At 40.8% G+C, this 15,819-nt stretch overlaps 1 protein-coding gene across 1 annotated transcript in view; it reads left to right on the top strand.

Annotated features, from left to right (window-relative positions):
• The window catches only part of ROCK2 (Rho associated coiled-coil containing protein kinase 2), a 158,858-nt gene that overhangs the window by 78,335 nt on the left and 64,704 nt on the right, over positions 1–15,819 (top strand). The window contains exons 4-6 of the mRNA XM_050950609.1: positions 3,323–3,460; positions 4,861–5,121; positions 14,196–14,340. Coding sequence (XP_050806566.1) covers positions 3,323–3,460; positions 4,861–5,121; positions 14,196–14,340 — 544 coding nt within the window. The remainder of the gene's footprint in view (positions 1–3,322; positions 3,461–4,860; positions 5,122–14,195; positions 14,341–15,819) is intronic.

Below are 15,819 nucleotides of genomic sequence, written 5' to 3'. Positions count from 1 at the left end.
TGGTGTATGTAATACAGCTTTCAGTGCATTCAACAGTTCTATGCACGATGTTGATATTTGGAATGGGAAAAGAATTAGTTCTCCAAGTAATCTTATGTGAGGACATTTCCTTAATGCCTTATATTGTATATGCTTTAGAGGTATTTCAGCATATGGGTAATTTCTTTAAATCTACAGTTCCCATGAGCTAACCATCTAGAAAGTTGTTGCCTAGTAACAGGCTGTGTAAGAGGCTGATCCCTAAAATGTGCATACCTGTCTAGGCAGCACAAAGCTCATGTGTTCAAGAACATAATATATACATACCTAATGATGTTTCTAGACATGTTTTGGCTGCTTTCCATAGTGTCTTGTGCCTTGATTATTTTTCTGCTCCTACAACGCTTATTGTCTCAAGGAACTGTAATGTCTGCAGCTCCTCAGAATGAGGTGGTTGTTTGAGGTTTCCATGGTTACAGACGGGGCAAGAGGCTGTGCACATTTTAAAGACTTTACTATGAGATCAATAGGACCATAAGATACATGCTGTTATGCAAATCGATACATCCTTAAAATAAACAATGTTTAATTGCATAACTTAATTGGTCACTAGCTGATCAATAGTTTTCTAGTTGATTTTACTAAATAGTCTGTCCTGGAATACACCAATCAAATCTCTAACCTTCTGATACTGGTTTTACCAATTTAGGTTATTTACTATGTAAAAGAAAGCTGAATCCCTTTGGTAAAACCAAAAAGGGAGATGCAGGCATATATCTAAGATGCAATACATTTGTATTCTGTATGATTCAGATATCTGTTTTAGTCATCAAAAGAAGCTTTAGGAGAACTCAGACATCTGTCCTTTGAATATTTGTTTCACTTCAATACTATATTGTGTCATAATGTCTGAATCCATCCCTTTAAGAACACTAAAAGCCTTTAATGGGTCCCTAAAGTTCCAGTTAGTCTCTTTTATGTCACAGGGATTATCAGATGTCTCCACAGGGTCGTGTGTCCAGACTCTGCCTACCGTAGAGTTTTCCTGAACTATTCCAGATTTTGTGAGTTCTCATTTAGACTGTAATACAAGTTTTAGACCATTTATTCAGTTTGAGCCTTAATGGACTGAGGAACTGATTAGGAGCACAAATAGGAATATATGGTCAATTGAAGGAGACTAAAGTGGATTGCCCGAAGGGTTTGTAGTGAGACGTTGTTTTAATACTTTAATGAACTGGAAAAGAAGGCGACATTGAGGTGATAAAATTTCAAATGACACAATTTAGGCTACTCAAGACTAATGTTATGAGGAACAAGATAGACAATTGGGCAAGACTGGCAGGTGAAATTAAATGCAGACAAATGTAAAGTAACACACTGGAAGGAACAAGTGGAGTTACTCGTAAATATTGGGTTCTAAATTAGTTGCAATAAACGCAGGAAAATGTTTAGGATATAACTGTGAATAGTTCAATGAAAGCATTTCCTCAGCATTGGCTTTTAAAAAAAAAAAAAAAAGGCAAACAAATGTTAGCTTGCTTTAGGAATAGGATAGAACAGTGGTCTCCAAAGTGGGATGGGTGCACCCCAAGGGGTGTGCAAGAGGATCCTTGGTGGTGTGGTGGTGTGTGGCAGGAGGAGCGTGGTGGTGTTTTTTTTTTGCTTTGGCAAAAATGGTAGAGCTGGCGCAGCAGGGGGTGTGTGCTCAATTTTTTTATTGATAGGGATGTGCAATCAAAAAAGTTTGGAGACCACTGGGATAGAGAATAACACTGTAATGTTACCATACTATTATTGATAGATGAGATGTTTGAATGCAGTTCTTGCTGTTCCATTTCAAAAAGAATATAACAGAATTAGAAGAGGTCTAGAGAAGGGCAAGTAAAATGATTACAGACATGGAAATATTGAGACAGTTTATATACGCTGTGACATAAGGATATATAAAATAATGAAATCTATAGAAAAGGTCAGTCAAGTGTTCTTATTTACCTTTTATTGTAGTAGAACAACAAGATGATATCTTATAAAGTTAAAAATCAACACATTTTAAAATGAAAGGCAATATATTTTGAACAATGTATAATTAAGCTTTGAAATTACTGCTCCAAGTACTATTGAAACAAAAAGCTCAATAGTATTAAAAAAAAGAGACATTTGTGAATATTAAAATCTGCAATTAAACTTGTTAGAATAAAAATGTACAAGGGATTGCAACCATTATTCTTTAAGATGTAAAAATATGTTTTTCCTCTACCCTTGTTCCACATGCCCTGATGGCTTTCAGGTATTGGTTTATTTTGTTGTCTCAGTGTGGGCCGTGTGTGTTCTAAATGGGTGGATGAAAATGACTCGTCAATGTTTGATAGATTTCAGTGTCACTATTTACATGTGTGAATTTGCAGTAAAAGTATATTTCAGTAATTACATCTTATTTTTAGCCTGTTCTAGATCTGGATACCTTTTCAAAAAGCATTGTGAAGTTTGATCTGAGCAGTGCTAATTCAAGGATGTGGCTGTCCCTAGTATATGGTTATATCTCTGTCATCTGTCAGTCATTTTCATGCCCTTTTCCTGCTAGTTGTCATTCTTGCTGGAGTAGATAGACTGTTCCGGTTGAATTTTGGGAAATCCCAAAGTTCTAAGACTAATTTCAGGAACCTCTCTCCAAGTGCTTTGTTGCAGTAATAGTCTCAATCAGTTGACATAGGAATCCATTTGACTAGATGCTGGCTTCCTGGGGTTGTCTGTCTTAAACCAGTGAGTCTTTTGGGAAGGAGGAGCATATCAGCTAACTTTGATCTTATCTCCATTCTTATTAAGAGTTCTAGACTATTTGGATGTTCTGTACTCAAGGAGCAGTTTCAGAAGAAATCTCTCTCAGTACCAACCTCCCAGTTGAATCTCAAGCTTGGTGCATGTCTCATTAAAGGCAGTGTCTCTTGAGTAAGGTCAGGTCACTGCTGTGCCAACCCATTGTTTATAAAGGTGGCAGCATATCAGTGAAGAACAAATTACTCTTGCCTGTTTGTTTCTTTCATATGGTGACTCCAGTGTAGACACCCTCTAAATTACCCTATTTGATTAACAGACTCTGGCAGAATGGCTAGAAGTAAGTATAAGGTTTTTTTCCTCTGGCTTTGGAAGGTCTCAACTAGTTACAGATTTCCTGACTGCCTAGAAATTGCAGACATAGAAATCTGGATTAGTGACCACCTGATGTAGGGGACTTGCCACCCCATCACAGAAAACAATTAACAGGTAAGAAATTAGCTTTATTTTGTTTTTTTAAAGCTCTGTTTTTAAAAACACAATTTTTTCCCTCATTTTTAACCAACAGGTTCGCCATAAAACGTCACAGAAGGTTTATGCAATGAAGCTTCTTAGTAAATTTGAAATGATAAAAAGATCAGATTCAGCCTTTTTCTGGGAAGAAAGAGATATCATGGCCTTTGCCAACAGTCCCTGGGTGGTTCAAGTAAGGAGTGTTTTTCTGTAGTTTTTAAATTTAAGTTAAATGTGTTTAATTTGGGGGTCAGTTTTGAATATGCATATAAATTCAAATAATGGGTCAGATTCTGATCTCAATTTAAAAGTCACACCAGTGTAACTGAGTTGAGAATCAGGATCAATGATTTTTTTTTTTAGTTTATGTTTGTCCATATTGATAGGTTAACTTTTAGCTTGATCACTTCTGCTGCAGTATAAAATGAATTGGAATTTTATAACAGCCTCAAATGTGTACTCTACTTGAAATTGTAATAATTTTTGTGTAAAGGGAAAATTGTGAGACAGATTGCAGTTAGAAAAATATCTGAGCGAACTGAAATTTTTTCTACTAATCTATTTTACCAGATTAATTTTATTAGTGTTTATAATATGGCTCAATCACGAGGTCACAAACATTGCATTGTGTCATTATGTAATATATTAGGGAGGAGGAAAGTGGATTTAAGTATAAAGTATCTATTTATGCACCCGTGTACCTCAATAATCTGTAACAATGAAAACCTAAATGCAGGAAAAAATTCTTGGCACTTTTAATTTAAGAATTAAATAGTTATAATTAAAAGATTTTCAAGTGTGTAGATGTGATTCTCTGTATGTAAAAGGTAAGTACAGCCGTCTCATTTTAATACTGGCCACTGACCAATTACATAATAATGGCATGGCCATACTTGGGCTGTTTTCAAATGGATGGGGTTTAGAGGTGAAAGTCCTAGAGTGCATTCAGTGAAACCCTCTAAAATTAAACTTACTTTCAATACACCAGTAACCTAAAATATTAACTGTAATATATACCAAGCTATATTTAATTATTAGTAAAATTAATCACTTCGTGCATCTCTGCTTCACAGACACATTAACCTGCATTTATCATTTCTACTTTTGCTTGGTGATGTTAGAGGAAAACAGCAGTAATTAGTTCCAAATAATAATTATGTAATTATTTAGGAGCTATAACATAATACAGAAATGAAATTTCAAAGCAATTTTAGAGACACCAACGTCTGTTTTAGCTATTTCCATACTCTGAATTGTACTTGTATTTCAGAGGGAGCTGACATTTCGATGATGCCTCATTACACTGGGTTTCATGCTGAGAAACAGAATGAGATGCACTTAATAAATGGAATAAATAAGAAATTAGTAGTTTTTTAAGATTGTGAGATAAGGCAGTTTTAAGGGTTAGCAGATGTTAGATTACTGTTAAATTAAACAAAGTCTTTATTAGAAACTTTAAAAAAAATTGAACTTGCCTTACAACAATCTTGAAAATCTCTGATTATCTAAGAACAGAGTTTTATGAAACCATAATAGAAAAATGGTTGCTTTTTCAAACATCCCTCGAGTAATTTTCCTTCTTTTCTGCTTTAGCTCTTTTGTGCCTTTCAAGATGACCGATACTTGTACATGGTAATGGAATACATGCCGGGTGGAGATCTTGTAAACCTTATGAGCAATTATGATGTGCCTGAAAAATGGGCCAAATTTTACACAGCTGAAGTTGTCCTTGCTCTGGATGCAATTCACTCCATGGGCTTGATACACAGAGATGTGAAGCCTGACAATATGCTTTTGGATAAACATGGGCATCTGAAGTTGGCAGATTTTGGCACCTGTATGAAAATGGATGAAGTAAGTATGCAAATTAAATATTTTGTCTACCACAAAGATAGAGAATGTTCTGGTTTTATTTTATTGTAAATTACTCAGGGATGTAAGGAATAAAGGAATGTTCAGCTAATTGAGCTTCTTGATTGGCAGAATATTCCTTGCTATCTAATTTTTAAGTAGAGGGAGGGACATTCTGTGTTTTGTAACATTGGCTCATAATAAACTGTTCTGGGATGGCGACAAAGGAAAGAGACCTACTCTGTGTTATTTCTGGGAGCATGTATGTTTATGAATTTCTCTGTGTTCATTCTTTAACCAAATGTTTGAACAGCTCATGAGACAACTCCTAATTTCAACATTAGTAATCTTGGAGCAGTTTATAAACTGACACTTTGGTATAAATGAAATTGTTACTGATAGGGTAACAATTTACATAGCCCTGTATATTTATTACTATATACAATTGCTCCGACAGCACCACCTAGTGGTTTTCAACTTAAAAATTTAGATAAAAGTAAAGTGACTGATGAAGTGTGATGCACTGATTGGGACTGCTTATTGCTAGTATTCAAAATATTCTATTTTTTCATTGCCCACATGTTAAAATGTACTGCCTAATGGACTACATTCTTTAATATGATAGTTTCAAGATAAACTCATATGGCTATAAAAAAGCCTTATTTGGACTACTAATAACATTTTAAAGCAGACTTTTAAAATCATCTGTATTTTTCAGTTTACACTTTGTTCTTGTTAAGGGAAGAGTAAAAAGTAAACCGTGAAATTACTCTGTAATTACACATATTTTCCCTCCTCCCGTTGTGTTTTACTCTACAAAGGTACCGTAAGTTGTCATGAACTTTGCGTGAATGCACAAGTGTTATGTTCATTACCCTTCGTTTTAAAATGTCTCTCTCACATTTTAGTATTGGTGTTCCTTTGTTTTATCGGCTTTGACTTAACAGGAGTTTATTTTGGCCTGAAGGATGCTACTTTACTGCTTTCTTCTGCTATGTTGTGCTAGAATTTGCGTATATTTGCATATACAATTTGTGTCTACATACAAAATATGTTCTACTTCCTTTGCAACCTATCTAACTTCTTTTCTCCAGTATTTTTTTTGTAATATATTTTTGAGCAATATCCTTTTATAGTAACTGCAAATGTACCCTGAAATACTGGTGTCTTTTTCCCTCATATGGTATTTTATAAGCTTATTGAGAAGTATAATAGTCTTCATTTCTAGCATCATTTAATTACTTCATTTTGTTAATGCCACAGTGATTCTATTCCACAGGTAAATGGGTTGTCTATCTTAATTTGATTATTTGGGAGACAAGATGACTGAGGTAATATCTTTTAGTGGACCAACTTCAGCAGTTGGTCCATTAAAAGATATTACCTCACCCACCTTGTCTCTCTAATATCCTGGGACCAGCATGGCTTATGTACACTTAATTTGATTATGTAAGGCTGCTGACTGGCAGAGTTAATTTATTTTTATATTAGTTATGTATGTTGCCAGGTTGTTACTGTAAGTCTGATTATTTTCAGGGTGCTTTTGAATAAGTGTTCTTTTAAATGTTAAATCCAAATAAATAAATAAAATATAATGGAACCTTGTAGCTGTAAATGTCCGATTGGACCACCCTATCTGTACTGATATTATTAGGCTACATATTAGGTGGCTTATGCCTTCAGGCTTTGCATCTTTCATTGTACAAATTCCATAAGGCTTTCCAGGTTCCCATTCTCTGAACAGATTCTCTGATCCTTTCCCTGTATAGATATTCAGAACCCTGACTGACACTTTGCTTGCAGTAAGCCAAATTTGTTTAGTCGTCTGGGACTAAACTTAATGTGATAATGGGCCTCGTTTTACTTTTAATTGAAATAAGGTAAAAATAGCATTTGATCTGCTTAATATGAACCCTTAACTTCTTTTTCTTCTTCAAGTGCTTGCTCATATCCATACCATGTTAGGTGCATGCGCACAGCATGGACTATTGCTGGAGATTTTTCCCTCAGTGGTATCCATCGTGTTGACTCCAGCACCCTCTGTGTGGCGGTATATGGGGTGCCACTGGCCCCACACCCACTCAGTTCCTTGTTACTGCCCCTGATGGTTGCTGGACTAACTCCTCTTGCCTGAGCCACTGGTCTCCGGACCTTCGGCACCAGATGGCTGAAGTGAGGAGATCCATTCCCCTTGGTCACCTCCAGAGGACTCGTTGTCTGAGTCTTAGGTGGAACCCTACACCCAGCACAAGAGCCACCACTGGTACCTGCCCTATGTGCTGCTGGACCTCAGTGTAGGTGCCCCCACCAGCACCTGGCCAGATGGACAATGGCCTATGCCAGTGTTTCCCAAACTTGGGACTCCGCTTGTGTAAGGAAAGCCCCTGGCGGGCCGGGCCAGTTTGTTTACCTGCCACGTCCTCAGGTCCGGCCAATCGCGGCTCCCACTGGCTGTGGTTCGCAGCTCCAGGCCAATGGGGGCTGTGGGAAGCGGTGCAGGCCAAGTGATATGCTGGCCACTGCTTCCCGCAGCCCCCATTGGCCTGGAGCGGCGAATCGCGGCCAGTAGGAGCTGCAATCAGCCGGACCTGAGGACGCGGCAGGTAAGCAAACTATCCCAGCCCGCCGGGGCTTTCCCTACACAAGCGACGACCCCGGTTTAGGAAACATTGGCCTGTTCAATGGCCATTCAGGAACCCATGAGGGTTTCCCTCAGTACCATGTCCGTCTTCTCACTGGTCGTACTCGGCTGTTTCTGAGGAGTGGGATCCTGCTTCACTCCGCTTTGCACTGAACACCGACTCCCAGTACTGATGTACAAGACGTGGGCCACATGGAGGTAATTAAAATTGAAGATGAGAAAAAAGCCCTCACCTTCCAGTCGAGGCCTCTTCTTCCTCCTGCTCCCTCCCAGACAAGAACATATTGGGACCGAGTGGCTCACTGCCGCAAGGTGACTTTAGAGCCCATCAGGAGTTTCTGAAGCGGGTAGCAGCTAATCTGGGGCTAGAGACTGAGGAGCTCTAGGAATTCTCTCTCAGCCTTATTGACGTTCTAGATGCAGCAGCACCATTTAAGGCGGCCCTGCCCATTTACAAGTTGGTAATAAGTCTGGTCAGAGCCCTGTGGCAGACCCTGTCTTTTCTCCCTCCCACTTTGGAAAGGTATGGCTTCAACAGCCAGCCCATTTCTTGGCTCCACCACTGAGACAGGACCTGTACAAAAGAAAGGGCAGAGGTTACAAGCGCCATCAGTTGCTCCCATCCACCTCAATCTCACTGCCGGGTTGCATAGCTACTCCGTTGGACCCAAGCAGGCTTTTAGAAGGTGTGCCTGAGGGCGCTATACCAGTTTCCACCTTGGATCCTTGCTCCTCCTGTGTTTTTGGACTGACTCTCACTTCAGTTTGGCATGGTCCCACATCACATCAGGCCACTTGGTGCTAAGTACAGTGGTGTATGGTTATACTCTGCAGTTTTCATCCCCTCCTCATCCCTGTCTCTCTTTAGTGACCCTTCTCACAAGCAACTCCTACTCCAGGAGCTGCAGATCCTCATATCAGTGGGGGCTATGGAAGGAGTACCTCGAAAACTGAGAGTGAAAATTTTACTCTCGATATTTCCTAATCCCAAAGGCCCAGGCGGGCTTTTTCCCCATCCTGGACCTGCATCGCCTCAATAATTAACTCAAGAAACTAAGGTTCTGCACGGTCTCCCTGGCCTCAGTCATTCCCTCCCTGGATCCAGGGACCCTCAACTTGAAGGACACTTATTTTCACATTTCTATCTTCCATGGCCACAGAAGATTTGTCAGATTTATTATAAACCAGACTCCTTACCAATTCACCATTTTCCCTTTTGGCCAGTCCTCAGCCTCCTGGGTTTTTACGACAGGCATTGTGGTGGTAGCTGCCTTTCTCAGAAGGCGGGGCGCTCTAGTCTACCCATATCTCAACAACTGGCTGATCAAGGGTCATTCAGAGGCTCAAGTAAAGAAAAGCATCAGCCTGGTCCAAGCCACCTTCCAAGCACTGGGCCTGTTAGTAAACAAACAGAAGTTGACTCATTACAGTACAGAGAATAGAGTTTATCATGGCAATGCTTGACTCAACTCAGGCCAGAGCATTCCTTCCAAGGGCGTGATTCCAGACGTTGTCAGACCTGATATCCAAGGTCATGGCTTAACTGATCACAACATCTTGGGTTTTCCTCAAGCTACTAGGACACATGGCCGCGTGCACTTACATGCTATGGCACGCAAGGCTGTGCCTCAGGCCTCTGCAGACGTGGTTAGCTTCAATGTACTCTCTGAACAGTCACTACTTGGACTCTGTTCTTGCTGTTCAAGCCCCAGTCCTTGCCTCGCTTGACTGGTGGAAGGACCCCCAGATGGTAATGGCGGACATTCCCTTTGTCACCCTCCAGCCATCAGTGTCCTTAGTTTCGGACCCTTCAAACCTAGGTTGAGGAGCCCACCTTGATTAACTCAGGGCCTATGGTCCCAGGAAGAACTTTCCTTGCACATAAATGTCTGGAAGCTTGGAGCCATCTGCTTGGCTTGCCAAGTGTTCCTTCCCCAGATTGCACGCAAGGTAGTTTTTTTTTTTAATTTTTAAAATTTTTTAATGCGGGTACTGACAGCACCATAGCCATGTTCTCCATCAGTAAGCAGGAAGGAGCATGCTCCTCCGCCTTCTGTCAGGAGGCCATCTGTCTATGGGACTTCTGCATGAAGAACTCCATCCACCTCAATGCTTCTCATCTTCTGGAAGCCTGGAATGCCCTGGCAGACTATCTCAGGCAGGTATTTCTCCTCTGACCATGAGTGGTCCCTTTACCCAGAGGTCATCAGGTTCCTCTTTTAAAGGTGGGGAATCTCTCTAGGTTGACCAGTTTGCAGCCAAGCAAAACTGGAAATGCCATCAGTTTTGCTCACTGCATTGGGCACAGCCTGAACTCTCATGCCTTCCTGCTTCCATGGACAGAGCTCTTATTCTACGCATTTCTACCAGTTCCTCTGGTTCACAAGGCGCTTCTGAAAGTCAATCGAGACAAGGTGAGAGTTATTCTTATAGCCCTGGCGTGGCTGCACCAACACTGATTTGGTACACTGCTAGACTTATCCAATCAAAACTCATGGGCCCTCCCTTTGAGCTGCTAGCATTGTGCTCTCTGTTGCTTCTCTCCTGGAAGGTCACCTTCCTGGTAGTGTTTACCTCAGCTAGATGGGTCTCTGAAATCAGGATCCTGACATCAGAACCACAGTACACTTTGTTCTTCAAAAAGAAGGTCCAGCTGCACCCCCATGCAGCCTTTCTGCCAAAGTTTTGCTGTTCCATAGCAACCAGGGCATTTTACTGCTAGTCTTCTTTGCGAAGCCTCACAAGAATTCAGAAGATCAGTGGCTTCACTCATTGGATGTTAGGTATCTCCTTGCCTTCTACCTTGAGAGGACTAAACCATTCCACAGATTCACACAACTCTTTTGTGGCAATCGCAGAGAGGATGAAAGGCCTACTAGTTTCAGCCCAGAGACTATCATCCTCGATAACCTCCTGTATTTGAGATTGCTGAAAGCAATCCAATCTAAGACATCTGCAGGGCTGCAACCTGGTCATCAATGCATACCTTCTCATCCCACAATGCCATCACCCAACAGTCTCATGACGACGTGAGGTTCAGGAGAGCAGAGTTGCAGTCCTCTTCTGCATGAACTCTGAGCCCACTGCCTTGAGTACTGCTCGAGAGTCACCAAATGTGGAATGGACGTGAGCAGGCACTCGAAGAAGAGAAAACAGTTACTGACCTTCTGTAACTATTGTTCTTTGAGATGTATTGCTCATATTCATTCCATCACCCACCCTCCTACCCCTCTGTCAGAGTTAACTGGCAAGAAGAAACTGAGATGGTGCGGGGTTGGCGGCGCCCCTTATACTGGCGCATAAGTGTGGGGCACCAGAAGGCACTGGAGCCGACTCAATGGATACCACTGAGGGAAAAATCTACAGCAATGGTGCACGCAGCGTGCACATACCTAATGTGGAATGGACGTGAGCATCACATCTTGAAGAGCAACAGTTATGGAAGGTCAGTAACCATTTTTATGCTATGCTTATTTTTAAAGGGTTCCTGATTTTGAACCAAAAGAATACTAGTTCAGCAGTATATTTTAAAGGATTGGTGAACAAAGACAGCTGAGAGCATTGTAAAGCTCTATTGTTAATCAGAGCTAATAGTAAAACTAATATGTATGAAATTATACTGACCCACAAAGTTGAGGGGACCTATCAGTAATTTCTTTGGGGGGTACAAAAATAGTAACCATAAGGTTACTCATATGTTTTTTCTACTAAGGAAATTAAACTGTAATAAGACTTTTAATTCCTTTCTAAAGTCTGAAGTGTTCGCATTCGTGTAAGTAATTGCAGCAGAAACTCCACGATTGGATTGGGAATCAAGACTGAACTACTATCTGACCCCTAGAAGTTAGGGTGGTTTTTTTTTTTAAATACTTTAAAGTTTAAGTCTTTATTGGCTTAGATGGTCTCAGACTGAATGGAATGGAGGAAATATTTTATATAAGAAGCTGTAGAATCAGACACAGGAACATAGTTCTGGAATGTCTCCAAATCCTGAGGATGTCCCCGTTGTAAAAATATATTGATGTTGGCAGGATGACTTCTGTAAAACATGCCTCCCTAGCACCCATTTTTCTTTTCTAGCTCTGAGTTTCTTTACCAGTAGTGTGTATTCACAGTTCATATATATAAAGAGCCCAGAAAAATAGCGGCATGGATTTGAGGGGGGTTGGAAAGGAGGAATCTTATTGTTCTTCTTCAAATGCTTATTCACATCAATTCCAGTTGGGTGTGCACGCTGCCCTACGGATTTCCTGTATCAGGACCTGGGCAAGGAACGCAGCTGATGAAGCTTGTGCCCTTGTGGAAGAGCCTTAAGAGGGGGGGCTGGGACCTTAGCCACTCATAACATGCAGATACAGGCCATGATCCAGGAAGATAATCTTTGAGATGAGACCAGGAGTCCTTTCATTCGGTCTGCCACTGCCACGAACAGCTGGTTCGACCTCCTGAACAGCTTTGTGCACTTGATGTAGAATGCTAAAACCTGCCAAACATCCAATGACTGCAGCCTTTGCTCTTGGGTACTCTTGTGGGGCTTGGGATAGAAGACAGGTAGAAAAATGTCTTGGCTACTATGAAATTGTGACACTACCTTAGGGAGAAAGGCCGTGTGAGGTCTGAGTTGCACCTTGTCCTTGTGGAAGACTATGTAGGATGTATCGGAGGTAAAGGCCTTTAACTCTGATACTCTCCTGGCTGATGTGATGGTGACCAGGAAGGCTGCCTTCCATGACAAGTTGAGAAGGGAGCAAGTCACCAGCAGTTCGAACTGAGGATCCCATTAATCTGGAAAAAGAACAGGAGTACTTGTGGCACCTTGGAGACTAACAAATTTATTTGAGCATAAGTTTTTGTGGGCTACAGCCAACTTCATCAGATGCATAGAATGAGGCTAAGTAGGTTGGGCAACTCCCACCTTTTCATGTTCTCTGTATGTATATATATCTCCTCACTATATGTTCCATTCTATGTGTCCGATGAAGTGGGCTGTAGCCCACGAAAGCTTATGCTCAAATAAATTTGTTAGTCTCTAAGGTGCCACACATACTCCTGTTCTTTTTGCTGATACAGACTAACACGGCTGCTACTCTGAAATCTGTCATTAATCTGGAGAGGATCAAGTTAAGATCCCATGCTGGAAGAGACTGTCTAATCCGAGGATATATCCATAACAGTCCCGTAAGGAAACATCCTACCATAGGGTTAGTGAATTTGGAGCATCCAAACGTGCCCGGACGGAAGGCCGAGACAGCAGCAAGGTGTACCTTGCTGGATGATGCTGCCAGGCCTTGTTGGTTGAGGTGCAGAAGGTACTCCAGGATGAATGGCATAGACGTCTGGAGTGGAGGCTCATTCCACAAGGGCACAAGCCTCATCATCTGCGTTCCTGGCCCAGGTCCCGATACAGGAAATCTGTAGGGCAGCTATTTGGTCCTCAGTGCATATGTTCACCTCTCACTATGCTATCACACAGCGTGCTAGAGATGATGCAGCTTTCAGCAGAGTGGTACTCCAATCAGCAATTCTTTAATTCTGACTCCACCTCCGGAGTAGAGCTTGGAAGTCACCTGGCTGGAATCGACAAGAACAAGCACTCGAAGAAGAAAATAAATCCGGGGGTGGGGGGGCCGGAGGGGCGCGGGGAGCTTGGCGTGCCACAGCAAATCTGGACTCGCTGGAATAAACCTAGTTGAACCTTGAATTTAGGGAAGTTGAACTCATATCTCTTTGAACCAGTGTACTAGCAGACCTGACATTAACTCTACTTTTATTGATTGTTCAGCTAGGAGCAAGAGTATGGATAATCAGGGCCTTTATGTTGCTAACTTAATGACGTACTAGCAGGTGTTTTTAGGGATAAAACCTGTGCTTGGCTTTAAAAAATGTATTTTCTTGTAGTGCTTAACCGTCCCATTCTTCCAAAATAGCTTTTCCTTTAGTTTATATTGGTCTCAAGCATTAAAATGCAAACAAAACAAGACAAAAAAAAACTCAGACCCCAACTGGACTTAGTCCCTAACCAAAAAAAAGTTGTCTGTATCGGTCTGCTCTTTTAGGGCCTAATCCAAAACCCACTGAAGTCATTTGAATCATTGATTTCAGTGGCCTTTGGATCAGGTCCATAGTATGCATGCTCAGCATTGTTAATACTGGTAGAACCTAGGTTAAGTCACTTTTCCTTTTTAATTTTTTTTTCAATCTTGAAAGATATGCTTTAAAGAAGAAATAATAGGAGTTACCAGGAATAGTCATTTTGTCAGAAACCACTTCTAGAATAGGAACTTTTGGAGGCCTTAAATGTTTCCCAAACTACTTACTTTGGGACATGTTTTTCTCAAAATAACATAAATGGGTTAATTTTAATTTTGGTGAAGTACTCTGTTTATTGTATTGTTTCAATTAAATGGATTAATTGCAATTTTTTGCAATTACATAGACTGGTATGGTGCGCTGTGATACAGCTGTTGGAACACCTGACTACATATCACCTGAAGTCTTGAAGTCACAAGGAGGTGATGGCTGCTATGGGCGGGAGTGCGATTGGTGGTCTGTAGGAGTTTTTCTCTTTGAGATGCTTGTTGGTAAGTAATAATTTAATTCATTAATTCCCCCCTGCCCCCCGGAAACTTCTGTTCAAGAACTTTTGAGATTCAATTATCCTTATATAGCAACAAGTAAGACATATGGGTGCATCAAGACAATTCAGGCTGTGATTGATTCTGCTTTTGGCTAATTCTTGTACTCTCCAGTCAGGATTTTCCATTGTAAAGCACTGGACCATTAGGACATGTAATGTATTTGAATATTAGAGCCATTATAGAGGACCCTAGCCATCCCAGGTTGTAAACCAGCCTTATAGTCTAGTATCCGAGCACTAGTGAGGAGTCTGGAACTGAGCATGATTCTTCACTATCCATACCAGCATGTTCTGGGAACACTGCAAGAACAAATATGTTTCTAAGGTTCTGGGGGCAGGAAAGCTCCTCCCAAGTCTGCAGTCATTGAAATTTTAGTTCCTCTGAGGATGAAGAGAATTTGACTAATGAAGGCTAATTACTAAGTTGCATCTCAGGAGCAATTTAATCAATGTACTTTAATAGTTAATGTGTTAAGTCTGTCCTGTAGTGCCATGACAGAACATCATTTTCATTTCTATTTTGTGGTTGGGACTTCTTTTCTCTCCTCCAGTACACTATCAAATGAAATGTGGGGAACACCAGTATTTTGAGAATCTGAGTTTTTATCGTTGAGGGACTCAGTAGCTCATTTTTTTCCTATAATGTGGGGTTTCATTTGGGAGAATTAATGATACTTCATGCTTTGTATATCTTTTCCTCTCCTATGGCCCATCTTGTTTGTGATGCTTCTAATTACCACATTTCTCCATCTCTATTAATCCCTCCACCCCCTTAGTCCTCAACCTCATTTCCTTCTCTTCTGCATGCTATTCTCTTTGCTTCTTTCCTGTTTGGTTCAGTGTGTCTTTTGGAACCATGGAAATATAGGGTTGAAAGGGACCTCGAGATTATCCCTGCACAGAGGCAGGACCAAGTATACTTAGACCATCCATGACAGGCATTTGTCTAACCTGTTATTAAAATCCTCTAATGGCTGAGTTTCAACAACATCCCTTGGTAATCAATTCTAGTACTTAATCACCCTGATAGTGAGAGAGTTTTTCCTAATATCTAACCTAAATCTCCCTTGCTGCAGATTAAGCTGTTTACTTCTTGTCCTACCTTCAGTGGACATGGAGAACAATTGAACACTGTCCTTTATGTAACAGCCCATAACGTATTTGAAGACTGTTATCAGATTCCTCAAAGTCTTATTTTCTGAAGAAGAAAACATGCCAGTTTTTTTTTTACCCTTTCCTCATAAGTCAGGTTTTATAAACCTTTTATCATTTTTGCTGCTCTCCTCTGGACACTCGAATTTGTCCAAATCCTTCTTTAAGTGTGGCACCCAAAACTGGACACAGTAGTCGTCTGAGGCCTTATCTGTACTAAGTAGAGCAGGACAGTTACCTCCCAGGTCTTCTGTATGACACTCCTATTAAT

Source organism: Gopherus flavomarginatus, chromosome 4, assembly GCF_025201925.1.
Source record: "Gopherus flavomarginatus isolate rGopFla2 chromosome 4, rGopFla2.mat.asm, whole genome shotgun sequence".
NCBI lineage: Eukaryota > Metazoa > Chordata > Testudines > Testudinidae > Gopherus > Gopherus flavomarginatus.
Note: the sequence above shows the minus strand (reverse complement) of the source record. Positions and strands in the feature narration are given on the sequence as shown.